Below are 14,046 nucleotides of genomic sequence, written 5' to 3'. Positions count from 1 at the left end.
TTGAGGTGTGCTCTTCAAATTGCATTTAAAAAGGTGACAGGCTGCTAAGTCATGGCAGTGGAGGAAAATCCCCTAATGTGACGATGATGCGGTCCACAGACCAGAGCTTAGAGCTGTGGTCACCGGCCCATCTGTCAGGCCGGGGGCGGGATGTGTATACTGACAGAGAGAGAGACGGCTTCTGGTTCTAACGCTGCAATGAAACACATCAATCTTTGATCGTGTCAACATGTCAACACCGTATCTGCGGAAATCATGAAGGTCGCATGTTCCCACAGATCCAGACAAAGTTACAGTAAATCCAATTTGACTGAGTGGTGACCCAGTCCTACATTGGGGACAGATAATACTGCTGCCATTGGCAAATTTCCTCACATGGTAAGTGCTGTGTTTGAATCCATAGTGACATGTGACTTTCACATCTGCTTTTGTCTCATCACTGGAAACAACCTAAAAAAGCTGCCTCTACAAAGATTCATGAGCGATTTTCATTGGAGCACAAGTGTTGTGTGGACAGTGGAGTTGTTTTAAGGCACCTTTGAGGGAACTGTCATCTGATAACTAGTTGTGAAACATTCTAACTGTGGCCTTGGCTCGGGAGGTTGAGCGGGTCGTCCACTAACCAGGTGGTTTGATTCCCTGTCTCCCACATTCTGCATGCTTCACATTCAAACATGTTTAATATTTACAATAATCGGCTCAGACAGAAACCAATAGCCACTGAGAGTGAGCTGACGGGGAAGCATCACCAACCTGATTATGCATACTCCTCTGTATTTGTGTTTCTTCTGGGTCTTCCACTCTCAGACTGTTCAGAAAGTGGCAGTAATTGCACCTACAAGTGTTTTGCCAACCGCACACTGAATAAGAAGAATCTTCTCTGGAAAGCCACTGTGAAATTGTTTCCTACAAACAGTAAATGTGTGGTCTTACGCTCTAGCCAAATTGTCAAGTGTGTGTGTTCTGACGATTTTAAGATTAAAATCTGTTAAATCTGTCATTTTGTGTGGTTTCCCACGTTCTCCTTACTGTGTTCTAAGTAATTGATCATAAATTGAATTAACCTCCCTAAGGAAATAATGAAACTGTATATTGATGTTTAAGAGGGGCCCAAAAACAATCGTTGCCCCAGGCCCCTCATAGGGAGGTTCATCCGGCCCTGTCCTAACTCCAGTTCCCCCAACATGATGGAGGAAACTTTAAAAAAATGCTTCGTTACTAACAATCAAAAAGTAAAAGCTTGTGTGTGAGAGAAAGACGCCAGAGAAGCACCGACATGTTGTTTCCCGTCACTGACACATTTTCCATCCTTCCCCTCAAATCCTCCGCCGGTCACATGACCCGGGGATGAGCCAGATTAGCGGCCGTGTGTTCTCCGGGAGTCCGCTCGCGGAGACGTGGGGAACATACGCTGGATGTGGCCGCTCCTCCTCCTCCTCCGCCTCCTCCTCCTCCTCCATCGCACCAAGGACGCAGACATTCCCGTCTTTCTCTCGCTCTCTCGTCGCAGGGGCTCGAGTCTTTGAATCCTCCGCAGCCTTCATGAAATAGCCTGAAAAGTCGTTGCAGGATAACAAAACAAACACAAAGCAGAGAAGATGATTTCGCCGTGGGACCGCTGGTATTCGACGAGCTGCTGCCTGTGCTGCCATGTCCGGACGGGCACCATCATTCTGGGAATATGGTACATGGTAAGTGGCGTTTCTCACCATTCATCACCCACGTATCAGACTCGTATATCTGCAGTTATGGCCGCATAATGTGACACGAGCGCTGGGATGCGACAGAACGAGCTGTCGTTGGGTTTAAAGCGAAGAGAAGCTAAGTTTAGCTGCTGCTGCTGTTTTTCTGTTTTTCTGCTCTCATTTGCCATTTTGAGCAATGTCCTCTGTTGCACATCAAAACAACACATTTGAACTGCAGCCTCTGCTCTTTGGTCTTTAACCGTGATAATACATGATTTTTCACGGTTATTCTCATGTATTTATTATTTTATATTATATCTTAGAATTCACAATTTGCTCCCATGCTGTTTTCTTTCCCTTTTGGCTGATTTCTGTTGTTGTTGTTGTTGTTGTGATGGAATGTAAAAAGCTCAGCAGTGAATCCCTGTTTGATTCGTCCTACACTTGAACAGGTTAAATATAGAGTCACTTCTCTGTTTTTAACCCACGGGATCACCTGAAGTTTTAAACATAGTTCAGTAAGCCTGGTAAATCCCTGACCTTCAGTGAGCGGCAGTCCACTGACTTTCTAACCCAATGTGAGCAGAGGTCTGATAAACACACAAAGGAATACCTCCACAGATATAAGAGATATAACAAGTAGAAGACTCTGCTCTTGTTTTTGTTCTCATCATAATTGTTTGGATAAACGCTGCAACACAACTGCATCTGAACATTACAGCAATGTCTCCTTCTGTTAGGATTTTAAGTTAAATTCAATTATGGGCTCTTGATTCAACAAACCAGGTTAATTGAATGTCTAGTTGAATTCTGTTCATAATATTTTCCACTATTTTCTAGAGCCTGATATGAATATTTTTGAAGGGATTGATTGTTGATACCAAAAAGGTTTCCGATACTAAAGTGATATATCAGCTGATTTTATAATAAAGGACAAGATGGTGAATGTCCCTTGTATTCAATGATTCCTAAGATGTGGTTTATCTAACCCTGATGATAAAGTAATGTAACGAAGACTTGATTATTTACAGTTTATTCATAAACTTTATCATAAGTAAATACGAAATAAAAAAAAAGAAAACAGAAATACAACCAACAGTCTTTGTTGTTACATGTAGCCACAATTGCACTGATAGGATCTTTGTATCTCTAATTATGATTTACTATGAACTTTTACATTGTTTGAGGTTTGTCTTTTATTTGATTTAACAAATGCCACATGCACGAAAGGAATTTCTAAAAGTATAATAAACTTAGTGCCTGGAAAATCAACCCAAGATTTTAAAGATGGGCAACTTCACTATGAAATATATTGTTAATATCGATTTTTTTTTTTTTCAATGTTTTCCCACAGCTCATCAATGCAGTGGTCCTACTCATATTGCTGTCGGCTCTCAACGACCCAATTCAGTACCGCTACCACCTTACCAGCTCTGAGCTGGGAACTGACATCGATGTCATGGACGATGCAAGTGAGTGCAGCTAATCCCCTCATTGTTGCATGTCCAGTTTGGTTTAAATGATCTCGTGGGATGATAGATTATGTTAAATGTCCTCAATGAAGCAGTTTGTTATCTTAAATGAATGAAACCATTTGTCAGCACAAAATTAATCAGCAGCCATTCTGATAATTGAGTGTTAAACATTTGCTCGTTCCAGCTTTTTCACTGTGAGGATCTGTCGGGTTTTTATAACCGTTAGGTGATTCTCTCTGGGTTTTAGACCAGTGAGACAAAAAATTTAACTTACAGACATTAGCGTTGGGTTTGGGAAACTGTGATGGGCAAAAGTTACTGACTAAATAATTAAAATAATTGTTAGTTGCAGACTTAAAAGAAGCATTTTCAGTGTTTATCCATTATTCAACCCACCCATTTAAGATGAGTCCTCCAGATTGTATTCCTCCTGCGAAGGTCTGCTCTGTTCTTTAGTTTTAGATTTCACCCAGATGGCTTGTAACTATTTTGTAGTTCTTTTTAAACCCATATTGCCTGTTCCCAATAATCCGCTTATGCAAACTCTTATTTTGCTTCTTCTCATCGAGCTCTTGATGATTCACTGTTTCATGAATGTTAATTAATTAAATAAAGTCGTGTTTGATTACTCAAACATTCCAGTGGAGTTTAACATAAAAAATATAGATTAAAAGACAAATTGATTGTTTGTTTGATACATAAATCCAGAGGTTAGTCTGTGTAAAGTCCGACATTGGTGTTTGCTGTGGTGTCTCCATTTATTCCAGCACAGATTCATCTCACTTATTTAAGGGAAGCAACAGTGCAGAAGCAAATACTACAATAATTTAATCTCAGTGTATCATTCATCATCATCTCATTGCATGGTTCAATAACAGTATTCTTTTGGTTGTATATCCAGAGAGAGGTCATTAAAACCAGCAGCGTGTCCATGTAGCCCCGCGTGTTTCAGCGTCTTTAAAACCACCTCTCTTTTCTGCCCACCACGTCTTTTCCCAGAATGCTGCTGTCAGCACAGACACAGCTGAGTAGGCTCAGCACCGTAAAGAACAAATCAGACCGCATGTGTATTTTCAGTGCTTCCCCTCCGGCAGCTATCATCATCACAGTCGCCTCTGGAACACCACAGACCCTGTCACTGGCTACTCTGATTAAAACGACTGCTCTAATTCTCCATCGGATTAAAACGGCCATCTTGACTGGCTCGCCCTCGGACAGCGTTGTCGCTTGTGCAGCGTCAGTCAAACATAGTGACAGTGGGGATGGATGGAGATGAGCTGTCGTCAAAAATATCACTATAATTATATGCACAGAAATCCTGAAATTAAAAATAGAATTTGTGGATGATGTGTGTGGGGGTGAAATGCATGGCGGTGCATTTATGTATACACGTGTTGTTTATATCAATTATGTGTAAACATGTGTTTCTGTGTGAGGAAAGGGATTAAGATTAAAGGGAACCATCATTTCCTGGGTCTTAGCACAGTATCTGCTTTAATAATCACTGTTGCTGATTGTAACAGAAAAAACCCAATGTCGTGATGAGATACCGAAGTTGCATTCACCCTTTTGTGTTTTGCAAAAGTCCTTTTGTAAAGTGTTTTTTTCTGGTTAACAGAAACTAAAACAGATACGGCTATCCCACAGCAAGAACTGACTTTGATGAGTAGTGATGTGGGATCATTTTCACCAACCTGGACACGTATAAATATCTTGTCTCGAGTGCCACAGGGGCCTCAACAGTCTTTTTCGCGGCTGTAATGTGAATCTGAGAAGGGTGTTGCATTTTTGTCAGATTTAGCACCTTGCATAACAATTATTCACGTGTCGAACATGTTTTGTCCGAGTCAGATTGGATGCTAAAAATAGTGAGGTTACCAGGGTGCTTTGTTTTGTATAAATCCTCACAGAGACTTTGTGATTACATCAGTGGATTCAAGGTTCCAGTGAAATGACGTGTTACTTTCCTGCTGTTTTCTTTCTTTCACTGGAAAACCCGATGATCTGCTCTCACCTTGTTGTGTTTGTCTCTCTGCAGATATCTGCATCGCTACTGCGATATCCCTACTCATGATTCTTATATGTGGCATGGCAACGTACGGTGCTTACAAGGTAAATAAACAAGAGACATTCAATCACTGGTCTGACAACGATCAGTCACAGATTTATTCACTGTATGCTGTTTGAGTTTCTCAATATTTGTCTTATTTATCTTTCCTTTTATAGCAACATGCTGCTTGGATCATTCCATTCTTCTGCTACCAAATCTTCGACTTTGCCCTTAACACACTGGTAGCCATCAGTGTGGTGGTTTATCCCAACACAGTGCAGGACTACCTCCAGCAGCTGGTGAGGAGCATTTTACATGTTCACAAATAAAACACCTACACAAACAACTTCGTGCTCGTCGGTGCAAAACATTTCAACAAAGAGTTTACGGCTTTTTAATTGAATGTTTAATAGATTCAGGATATTGTGCTGGTTCAGTGAAAGAAAGCCCCAGGCATTTTCACAGGTCTTATTTATGCAGATCTATTTAGACTCTTTAGTTGTTTAAGATTTAAAGGTTGTGTTTTGTCTGATTTAACAAAGGCCACATTGTTACTTCCTGTCTGTTTATTTATTTGAATCTATCTTCCTCTCTCTCTCTCTTGTTTCAGCCGGGGACATTCCCTTACAAAGAGGACATCATGTCCACCAACAACATGTGCCTAGTTTTTGCAGTCCTCGTCTTCATTGGCTGCATCCTCTCCTTCAAGGTAAGCCCACAGAATCCCCGTATCACTCCAGGTTCTCCCAGTCTTCCTAGTGTTGGTCTTTTTCATGCGTCCGTGCCGGTGACAGCCGAGCACCGGAGGCCTTACGTTTTTGGCTTATTTTTCTGTGCATCCATCCCATGCTTGTGAGCGTAATATCAGGAACACCTCGGGGGAATTTATTCAAATTTGGCAAAATGTTTACTCAGACTCAGGGATGACACAGAGATGAATTGATTTGATTTCAGAGGTCAAAGGCTAAGATCACTGTGCCCTCATATCCATCCTATTCTCTGGAACACGACATAACTGATGAGTGATTTGTTTATGGTGTGTGATGCATCAGGAACACCTGGAGGCAATTTCATTACCTTTCATACAAACATCCACTTGGACTCAAAGATGAACTGATTAGAATTTCATAGTCAAAGGTCAAGGTGACCACACAAAAGAGATTTCTTAGCAATAACCCAAAAGATTGTGCTAATTATAATACACAAATTATAATAATGCACCTAATGCCTTTCATTAAAGTCCTTGCATCTATTCACTACATTATATAAGTCTGGACCGTCAGGAATATAAACTGCAACTTGACTGACAAGATACAACTGCAAGGCAATATTCTAAATGTCACGCAGCCATGTGACTGATGTCTAACACTGTAGAGATGCATAGAAAAATGTAAAGTTGTAGAATATAATGATGTAAGCAACACACCGTCACAGATTACACACACACTCACTCGGTTCCCTCTAAAACTGCCTCTTTTAATAGATCTGCTCATCATATTGCAATTTGATTAGGGCAATTAAGCTTCACACTGTGCTCATCTCGTAGCAGTACGAGCCATATGGCGTGTATAATGACTGTGCCAGTGCGAACATTTCCATTATCAATGTTCTTCATGAGATTATCACACAGCCAGAGAGCAGTGGGTCGGGGACAACAGGAAACCAACTCCTGTCAAGCTAATTCCCCTTTAATGCATGGATGGTTCTCCCGGCGCAGTTCCGCTCTGGGGCTCTGGGACGAGATGGGATATGAAGTTGCAGTCATCTGTACAATCAAATCAAGTTGTTTCTCCCCTGAGCTCAGATTGGAAATGTTCTCGGCAGACATCCAGAGCCAGGCTTTATGATGGGAAGCAGCCACTGGAAGACAAACTGCTGGACTCCCAGAGAGAGAAGAGTTATAACTGACTCAGACAGAGAGCTTTGTTGCACAGTGTGTGTATCTGGGCTCATTTAACTGCACATTGCTCCGAAATTTTATATCACAGATCAAATGTAGATGTTTTCCTGCTCGGAGCGTAATCTTGACATTTGCCAAGGGAAATCAATAGAAGCCCATATTTATCGATGCGCTGCATATACAATGTATCGGCTCCTGTCTTGTTCCTTTTCATGATGATAGTTGAGTCAGTCGCCTGGAAAAGTACCAGATCTGAAATCTGCTGAAGGACGCATTGAGCTCTCGGCACAGAGGCAGCACCTGCTGAAGTTCCTGCTGCAGCCAACATCCTCCATTCAACTGCATGTGACATGAATGACGGATGAAGACAGTCAGGAAGAAGGAGACCCGGAAAGAGAAGAGAGGGTAGAAACAGAGAGCAGATACAAAGATTTAGATGCAGTCGATAGAAAGCTTGGATGAATAAAAAGATAAACTGTTTGACGTAAGCTGCTTTCAGACATTTTCCTGAAGCTTTCTGGTGAGGCTGTATGTAATAAGGCAAATGTGTAGTGAACAAAAACACCAGATTTGCTCAGCAGTCATGTCCGGCCTCCTGTGTCCTCTATCCGAGCGCCACCCCTCGTCTGAATGTTACGGACATTTTGCTGGTGTTGTAAACACGTTTGGACAATATCCTGCTGTGTTCTTCATATGTGAAAGACAAACAGTTCTTCGTACATTTTCTCATGTCTGAAAACAGCTCTGACAAAAAACACTACTGGACCTTTCAAACAAAATCTTATTTCACTGAAAAAACACACAAAAGAATTACGCTTTGTGCCTTTGACAAATGACAAAAACATTTTTTTTATTTCATATGATCAAAATTACAAGTTGAACACTGTTATATGTTTTATCAACTTTACTAGTGGTCTGCTTTAAAGGTGTAATTGTGCGTACGTTACTGTCGGGGATACGTTAACCTCAGTTTACAGTTGGCATCCCAGTGAAGAGGTCGGCTCAGCAGATGGTAAAGTGATTCGTTAGCAGTCCACTGGGCTTCCTGGTCCGGCGGTTGCTCTTACGGTTGGCAGAGGTACCGACGCAGCAGGCTGCTCACACATATGCACAATGAACCTCCTGTTCCTCTGCCAAGTCAGACAAACCTAAACCTCAGTGCAGGCACAGCCTTAGTGAGGCAAGAAATGCCTGATAAGTAGCTTTTGGTAAAGCGTTGGGTGGTTGGACCACTCATTAAAATGCCCGTATACTTTTACAACTGAATTGAATTGCCGTGAGTCCTTACCTGCCTGGGATGCAGCTGACATGTCACAGGCTTTATGAAGTGTTGATATGATGCATGTCTGCTGTCATCATCATTATCATCTTTAACCTTGATGAATGGATGAGATCATAATGAAAAGTGGAGACCGTGTTTCTAAAGGTCGTTGTTTGTCCTCTCTGTATTTTCAGGCCTACCTGATTGGCTGTGTGTGGAACTGCTACAGATATGTGAGCGGCAGGGGCACCACGGAGGTCCTGGTTTACGTCACCACGAACGACACCACGGTGAGTCCGCACTTCCACCCGCCGGCTCCCTTACCTCAAGGACACACTGAAAATCCTCCCATCCTCTCTTTTTAATATAAGTGCATTTGCACAGCATTGATTTTTTTAATGGTTTTCACTTACAAGCTTTTGGTTCAGTAGAGGTAGAGGTTTTAGTGTAGCACGTTAACTTTAACACGGTGTAGCAAATGCTAGGCCCAATGTAAAATACTGAAATGATAAAATACTAAAATATAGACCATATTTACTTTTGTATGTTATTGCAGTTCAATGAGTTGATACCTCTAAATGTACAAGGTAGGTATAACATTTAGTTTAGCTGTAATGTGCTTAGAGCAGCAATTTAGATTTGAAAAATAGAGAGAAATTTTGTTTTAAAGGTTCAGTGTGTAGAATTTAGTGACATCTAGTGGTGAAGTTGCATGTTGCAGCTGAATACCCCTCACCTCACCCTCCCCTTCCAAACATGAAAAAGAACCTGTGGTAGCCTTCAGTTGTCTCTTAGTTTAGTTTGTCCAGTTTGGACGACTGTAAAAACATGGCGGCCTCCGTCGAGAGGACCTGCTCCCGATGTAAATTTAAAGTATTTAAATTTAGAGTAAAGAAAATAACAAGTCGTACAATTTAGATGATTATACACTAGCGAAAAAACACCACTAGGATTATTTTATATTGAATTTCTGCCAATAGATCCCTTTCACCTAAATCTTACAGACTGAACCTTTAATTCTAATATCGGTAATGGCGTCGGCCCCCAAAAATCCATATGGGCCAAACACTACTGTTTTATCCCATGTCTTAGTATCCATGAGGTTCTGGTTAGTGGGTCCTGCTGTTCAACCACTAGAATAGATATAATACCACAGTCCCTAAATACATGTACAAGTGAAGACAGCATAGGTAGTCATTTAAAAGGAATTAATTCTTGCCACAGTAGAAATTTAATGAGCGAGAACCTAAAGGTATAAATGTTTTTACATGTGTCACTCAATAGTAATGCAAGCAAGAAATAAGGATTTATTAAAAGTGATTAAATGTATAAAATCCATCTTTATTGTGTATCAGTGGTAGAATAGCATAGACTCTGCAGTGTTTGCAGTCTAGTCCAGGCTCTGGATTCTGTTGTTGAGCAGTTTGCGTCAGTCCGTGACGTGACTTTGGTGTTGTTGGTACAGTACAGTGCTGTAGGTCGTCCTGAGGTGTGATTGGCCAGCTGCTTAGAGCCCGGGTGTCCGTCCCTCAGCGTTAACTCTGGGATTCTGAGAGGCTTTAGCACAGTCACGGTTTCCATTTGTCTGTCCGTCTGTAATCCTCAACACAGATACATAAGACATTAATCTGTCTCACACCCTCTGTCGTCGCAGCACTTCATCGCTCTGTCACTTCGTCCTTGTGCTGCCGCGGCCCGGCTTCACTGATGACGTATTTTTCACCTTACGAAACAGACTCAACGGGCAGGAGCTAATCCAGCAGGGTCTGATATCACGTTGTGTATCATATGGCCTTTGAGCAAATACTGGGTATGTGCCAGTGGGTTTCGTCCGCTGCAAGCGAGAAGTTGTGTTTTCCTCAGTCAGAATTTATAATGAAAACAGTCTAACCCTGATATTATTTATTATTTTAATATTTAAGTACAGAGCCACAAAATTGATGATGTAATAAAATACAAGTCCGATTTTTTTTATTTTTAAATCCACCAATAAGCAGCACAAGCTACATGGATTTTAATGAGAGAAACAAACAGCATCTAACAGTTTAAACATCATCATTGAGTTCCCTTCCTCCACGCACACACACACACACACACACACACACACACACACACACACACACACACACACACACACACACACACACACACACACACACACACACACACACACACACACATAGTGATGAATGAATAGAACGCTCCATCTATTTTTACTATTAGAAATCCGTCAGTGTGTCTAAATGGCTTTTTACTGCATCACACATCAAGTACCCAGCTGCTTATCTGTCCCGCTTTTATATAAATGCCATTAAAATGCACAAGGGTCATCTCTCTCTCTCTCTCTCTCTCTCTCTCTCTCTCTCTCTCTCTCTCTCTCGCTCTCTCACTTTCCCCCCTCCTCCTCCCGTCCGTTGCCTCTCTCTCTCTCTCTCTCTCTCTCTCTCTCTCTCTCTCTCTCTCTCTCTCTCTCTCTCTCTCTCTCTCTCTCTCTTCTGGACATGTTACATAATAGTCTGCTTGTCCACTTCATTTCAAATCCAGCCTGTGATATGTTCGCCGGGCCTCTCTGGCTGTTTCACAACTCCATCCCCTCCGAGAATATTCTCTCTCTCACTTTCTTTCTTTCTTTCTCTCTCTCTCTCTTTCTCTCCCTCTCCCTCTCTCTCTCTCTCTCTCTCTCTCTCTCTCTCTCTCTCTCTCACTGAATTAGCAGCAGGGCTGGTTTTATAACACCATTTACAGAGAAAGACTTTCGCTAAGGGTGAACGTAGCCTGGCCTCTGTGTGTGTGTGTGTGTGGGTGTATTGCCTTTAGTAATTTATTCTATACGGATGCAGTATAAAGAGCTCGAATGAATCAGGGGGAAACATGCAACAGTGGCTAGAGGCTCATTTATGCTGCCTTTACGTATAATCAGAGATACGTCACTGCCCACATACTTCCATGTGTCCTTTAAGTTGGTGTGGTTGCTAAGCAATACATCCAGCGCGGAGTCGACAACAACAAACATGTCGACATTGGACAAGGTTGTGATGCTGTCTTATAGATTCCTCTAGTTTCTAACAAACTCATTTTAATGTCTCTCCTCAAAAAGTTCCACCATTGTTGACATTTCTTCCTCGTCTCCTATGTTTGTCTCGATTGCACTACGAGCTGCACTGCCCTCCCCACGATTTCTGGTGGTACTGCACCATTTTGTCAGTCGTTCCTGTCTGTAAGCTTTCAGAAGACGTGCACAAATACGGACAGAATTAATGCAGAATACGTACAGAAGGCTCCGTCCGTTTCCGTATACATATCTAGTGTTGAGCATAAATTAGCTTTAAGGCTGAGTCTGAAATCACTTCCTATTACTGTTTCGTAAATTGTATTTACTTCCATAAATATGTGCACAATATCCCTGAGAGATTCCCACAATAGGATACAATTAATTTGTGGAGGATAGTTAAATGTTTTCAACTATTCACTGGTTTGGACTGAGCCTCCTTTTTGTTCTGTTAAATTTCAGGTTCTGCTGCCACCATACGAGGAAGCCATCGCCCTCCCGCCCAAGGAGCCTCCTCCCCAGTATATGGAGGCGTGAGTGAAGTCCTCGCCGCTGGACCCCTCACCCCCACAGCCCCTCCGTACACCCATCACATCTCTCTCCGACAGTAGGACCCTGGAACATGTTGAAAAACCAAGGAGAAACAATGTCTTAGATGCTGGTTTCAGCTTGGATTCCTGCCAATTGTAGATTAGTGACGCCGAGCCAGTATCGCCATCGACTCTGCCCCGCCCTCCTCCCCCATCCTCCACCCTACTTGTTGTGACGTTTTGTCCTCCCCTCTTTTCTCCTCTGTCCTCTCCAGAGGACATCGACTTCAAGACCAACAGCTCCCCTGACCATCACCCTCCCTCCCTCCCTCCCCTCACTCCCCTCCCTTCCCTCCCTCCCTCTTGGCAGCTGCTGACTCCTGGCAGCATCAGAACTCTTGCACGCCCCTGAACACTCTGTCCCAACCTAATTTGCACTTTTCTTTGAGTGAAACGTGCACCCACCGGTCTTGGCCACCAACTGTTAACCCCCGATACTGTGAATCTCCCTCGTGGTCTTTGTATAGAAACAAACTACCTGAAGAGAGATGGTGCAGAGAGAGAGAGAGAGAGAGAGAGAGAGAGAGAGAGAGCAAGAGAGAGATAGAGAGAGCGTGAGAAGGAAAGCGACATACATGATCAGTTATGCAAGAGCACTTTTTTCAGAAATTGACAAATTTCCTTCATTGAATGTAATGTTGGGGTATTTTTGTATGACTTTTTTTGTATAACAGTAAAAACGGAGAGAAAAAGAAGCGAGTAGTGAAAGGCTGTCTGTCCTGGTGTGGTTACAATATCATCCGTGTACTGATGTAGCTTGTCCTGTGGGACTTCGTATCGGAAAAGGTTCCTCGACCAATAACGACGTCTTCCTCTCACCCATGTAACACGCTTTTCTGTAAAAACCTGTCGCCCATCGACTGCCAGTGAAAACCTCGTTCACCCGAATTCAGTCACGATGTATTCCAGTTTGCCTTCCTGCCCGTTTTTTCGTGTACTTCTCCGAGATCTCAAGAGACTTAATGTAAACACTCACACAGACATCTACACACAACAGATTCACATCCAAAAAGAGGCAATACACATGAAACAGAAGTGTGTGTGTGTGTGAACATTAATGTGTGAACATGTGTCCTTGTTGAGTTGCAGCTGCAGAAGCAGAAGCATTGACTGTGTCTTTATCGGTTTGATTATTGATTGAATTATGGTCTGTAATGGGATCATTTGAGTTAACTTAGCTGGACTGAGGGCATTTTCCTATAAAGACGGCGTGACGTGCTGCTGTACAGACCGTATGCGTGTGTATGTTTAAAATGTGTGTGTGTGTGTGTGCGCTTGCCTGCGAGCTGTATGATGTAACTTCCTTTATATGTAGTGACATGTTTGTTTTTTTGCACATGCAGTGATATCATGTTGTGTTATTTCCTGTGCTGGTGACGATGGATGGGGATCTAAAGCATTGATTTAGCATTGCATAGTAGCACACAATCTATACACACTATATGGAGCTAGTCAACAGTGCGAATGCTTGGAACAATTTAGGCAATCAGTCGAGTATTATTAGAAATAATAATGGAACCAATAATAATCATGTTCTTTCCAATAATTCCCAAGTAGTTTGTTACAGAAGAAAACAAGTTACTATGCAATAGTGCATTCAATAACGTGTTAGAGCTGGAAATACATGTACCATGAAGTAGTTTTTCCACTTGATACTAATACTGTGGGTGGTAACGTAGCCCCCTGTTGGCCCCTTCATGATTGTCCCTGTGTGAATTATGACTTCTGCAAATCCAACAAAGCTGAAAAATAAAATTGCACTTTAAAGTCAGCGCCACTGCAAAACCGACATGTTTGTGTTTTCCCAGCTAAGTGGTTCTAATACGAAATCAGCCCCCCGTCTGGAGGATACAAGCTTCCAAAACATTTTTTTAAATTTTTATTTACACTGAGAAGCCGCAGAGCTTTGACAGATTTGATTGGAGTTGTGTCAAGTTTAGAGGAAAAAAGGAAAAAAGCTTGTATGTGGACGAGTGGATGGTTGATGCCTCATTTTTTATTAGAATCGCTCAAAGACCGTTGTCCGTCTGTTTTCC

General features: G+C 42.2%; 1 protein-coding gene across 1 annotated transcript; it reads left to right on the top strand.

The window, feature by feature from the left end:
* Nucleotides 1-1,338: 1,338 nt before the first annotated feature.
* Nucleotides 1,339-13,471, top strand: laptm4b (lysosomal protein transmembrane 4 beta). Its single transcript, XM_034599685.1, has 7 exons — nucleotides 1,339-1,691; nucleotides 3,040-3,157; nucleotides 5,199-5,272; nucleotides 5,387-5,509; nucleotides 5,821-5,919; nucleotides 8,566-8,661; nucleotides 11,883-13,471. The coding sequence occupies exons 1-7, from the start codon at nucleotides 1,599-1,601 to the stop codon at nucleotides 11,955-11,957; spliced, it is 678 nt and encodes a 225-aa protein (XP_034455576.1). The 5' UTR covers nucleotides 1,339-1,598; the 3' UTR covers nucleotides 11,958-13,471.
* Nucleotides 13,472-14,046: the final 575 nt, after the last annotated feature.

The sequence above is a fragment of the Hippoglossus hippoglossus genome, chromosome 11 (genome assembly GCF_009819705.1).
Source record: "Hippoglossus hippoglossus isolate fHipHip1 chromosome 11, fHipHip1.pri, whole genome shotgun sequence".
In the NCBI taxonomy this organism is placed as follows: Eukaryota; Metazoa; Chordata; class Actinopteri; order Pleuronectiformes; family Pleuronectidae; genus Hippoglossus; species Hippoglossus hippoglossus.
Note: the sequence above shows the minus strand (reverse complement) of the source record. Positions and strands in the feature narration are given on the sequence as shown.

Coding starts and splice junctions, on each gene's coding strand:
- laptm4b (XM_034599685.1), top strand. CDS start 1,599: ATGATTTCGCCGTGGGACCGCTGGTATTCGACGAGCTGCTGCCTGTGC. Junction 5,273..5,386: donor CAACGTACGGTGCTTACAAG/GTAAATAAACAA, acceptor TTCCTTTTATAG/CAACATGCTGCTTGGATCAT. Junction 5,510..5,820: donor AGGACTACCTCCAGCAGCTG/GTGAGGAGCATT, acceptor CTCTTGTTTCAG/CCGGGGACATTCCCTTACAA.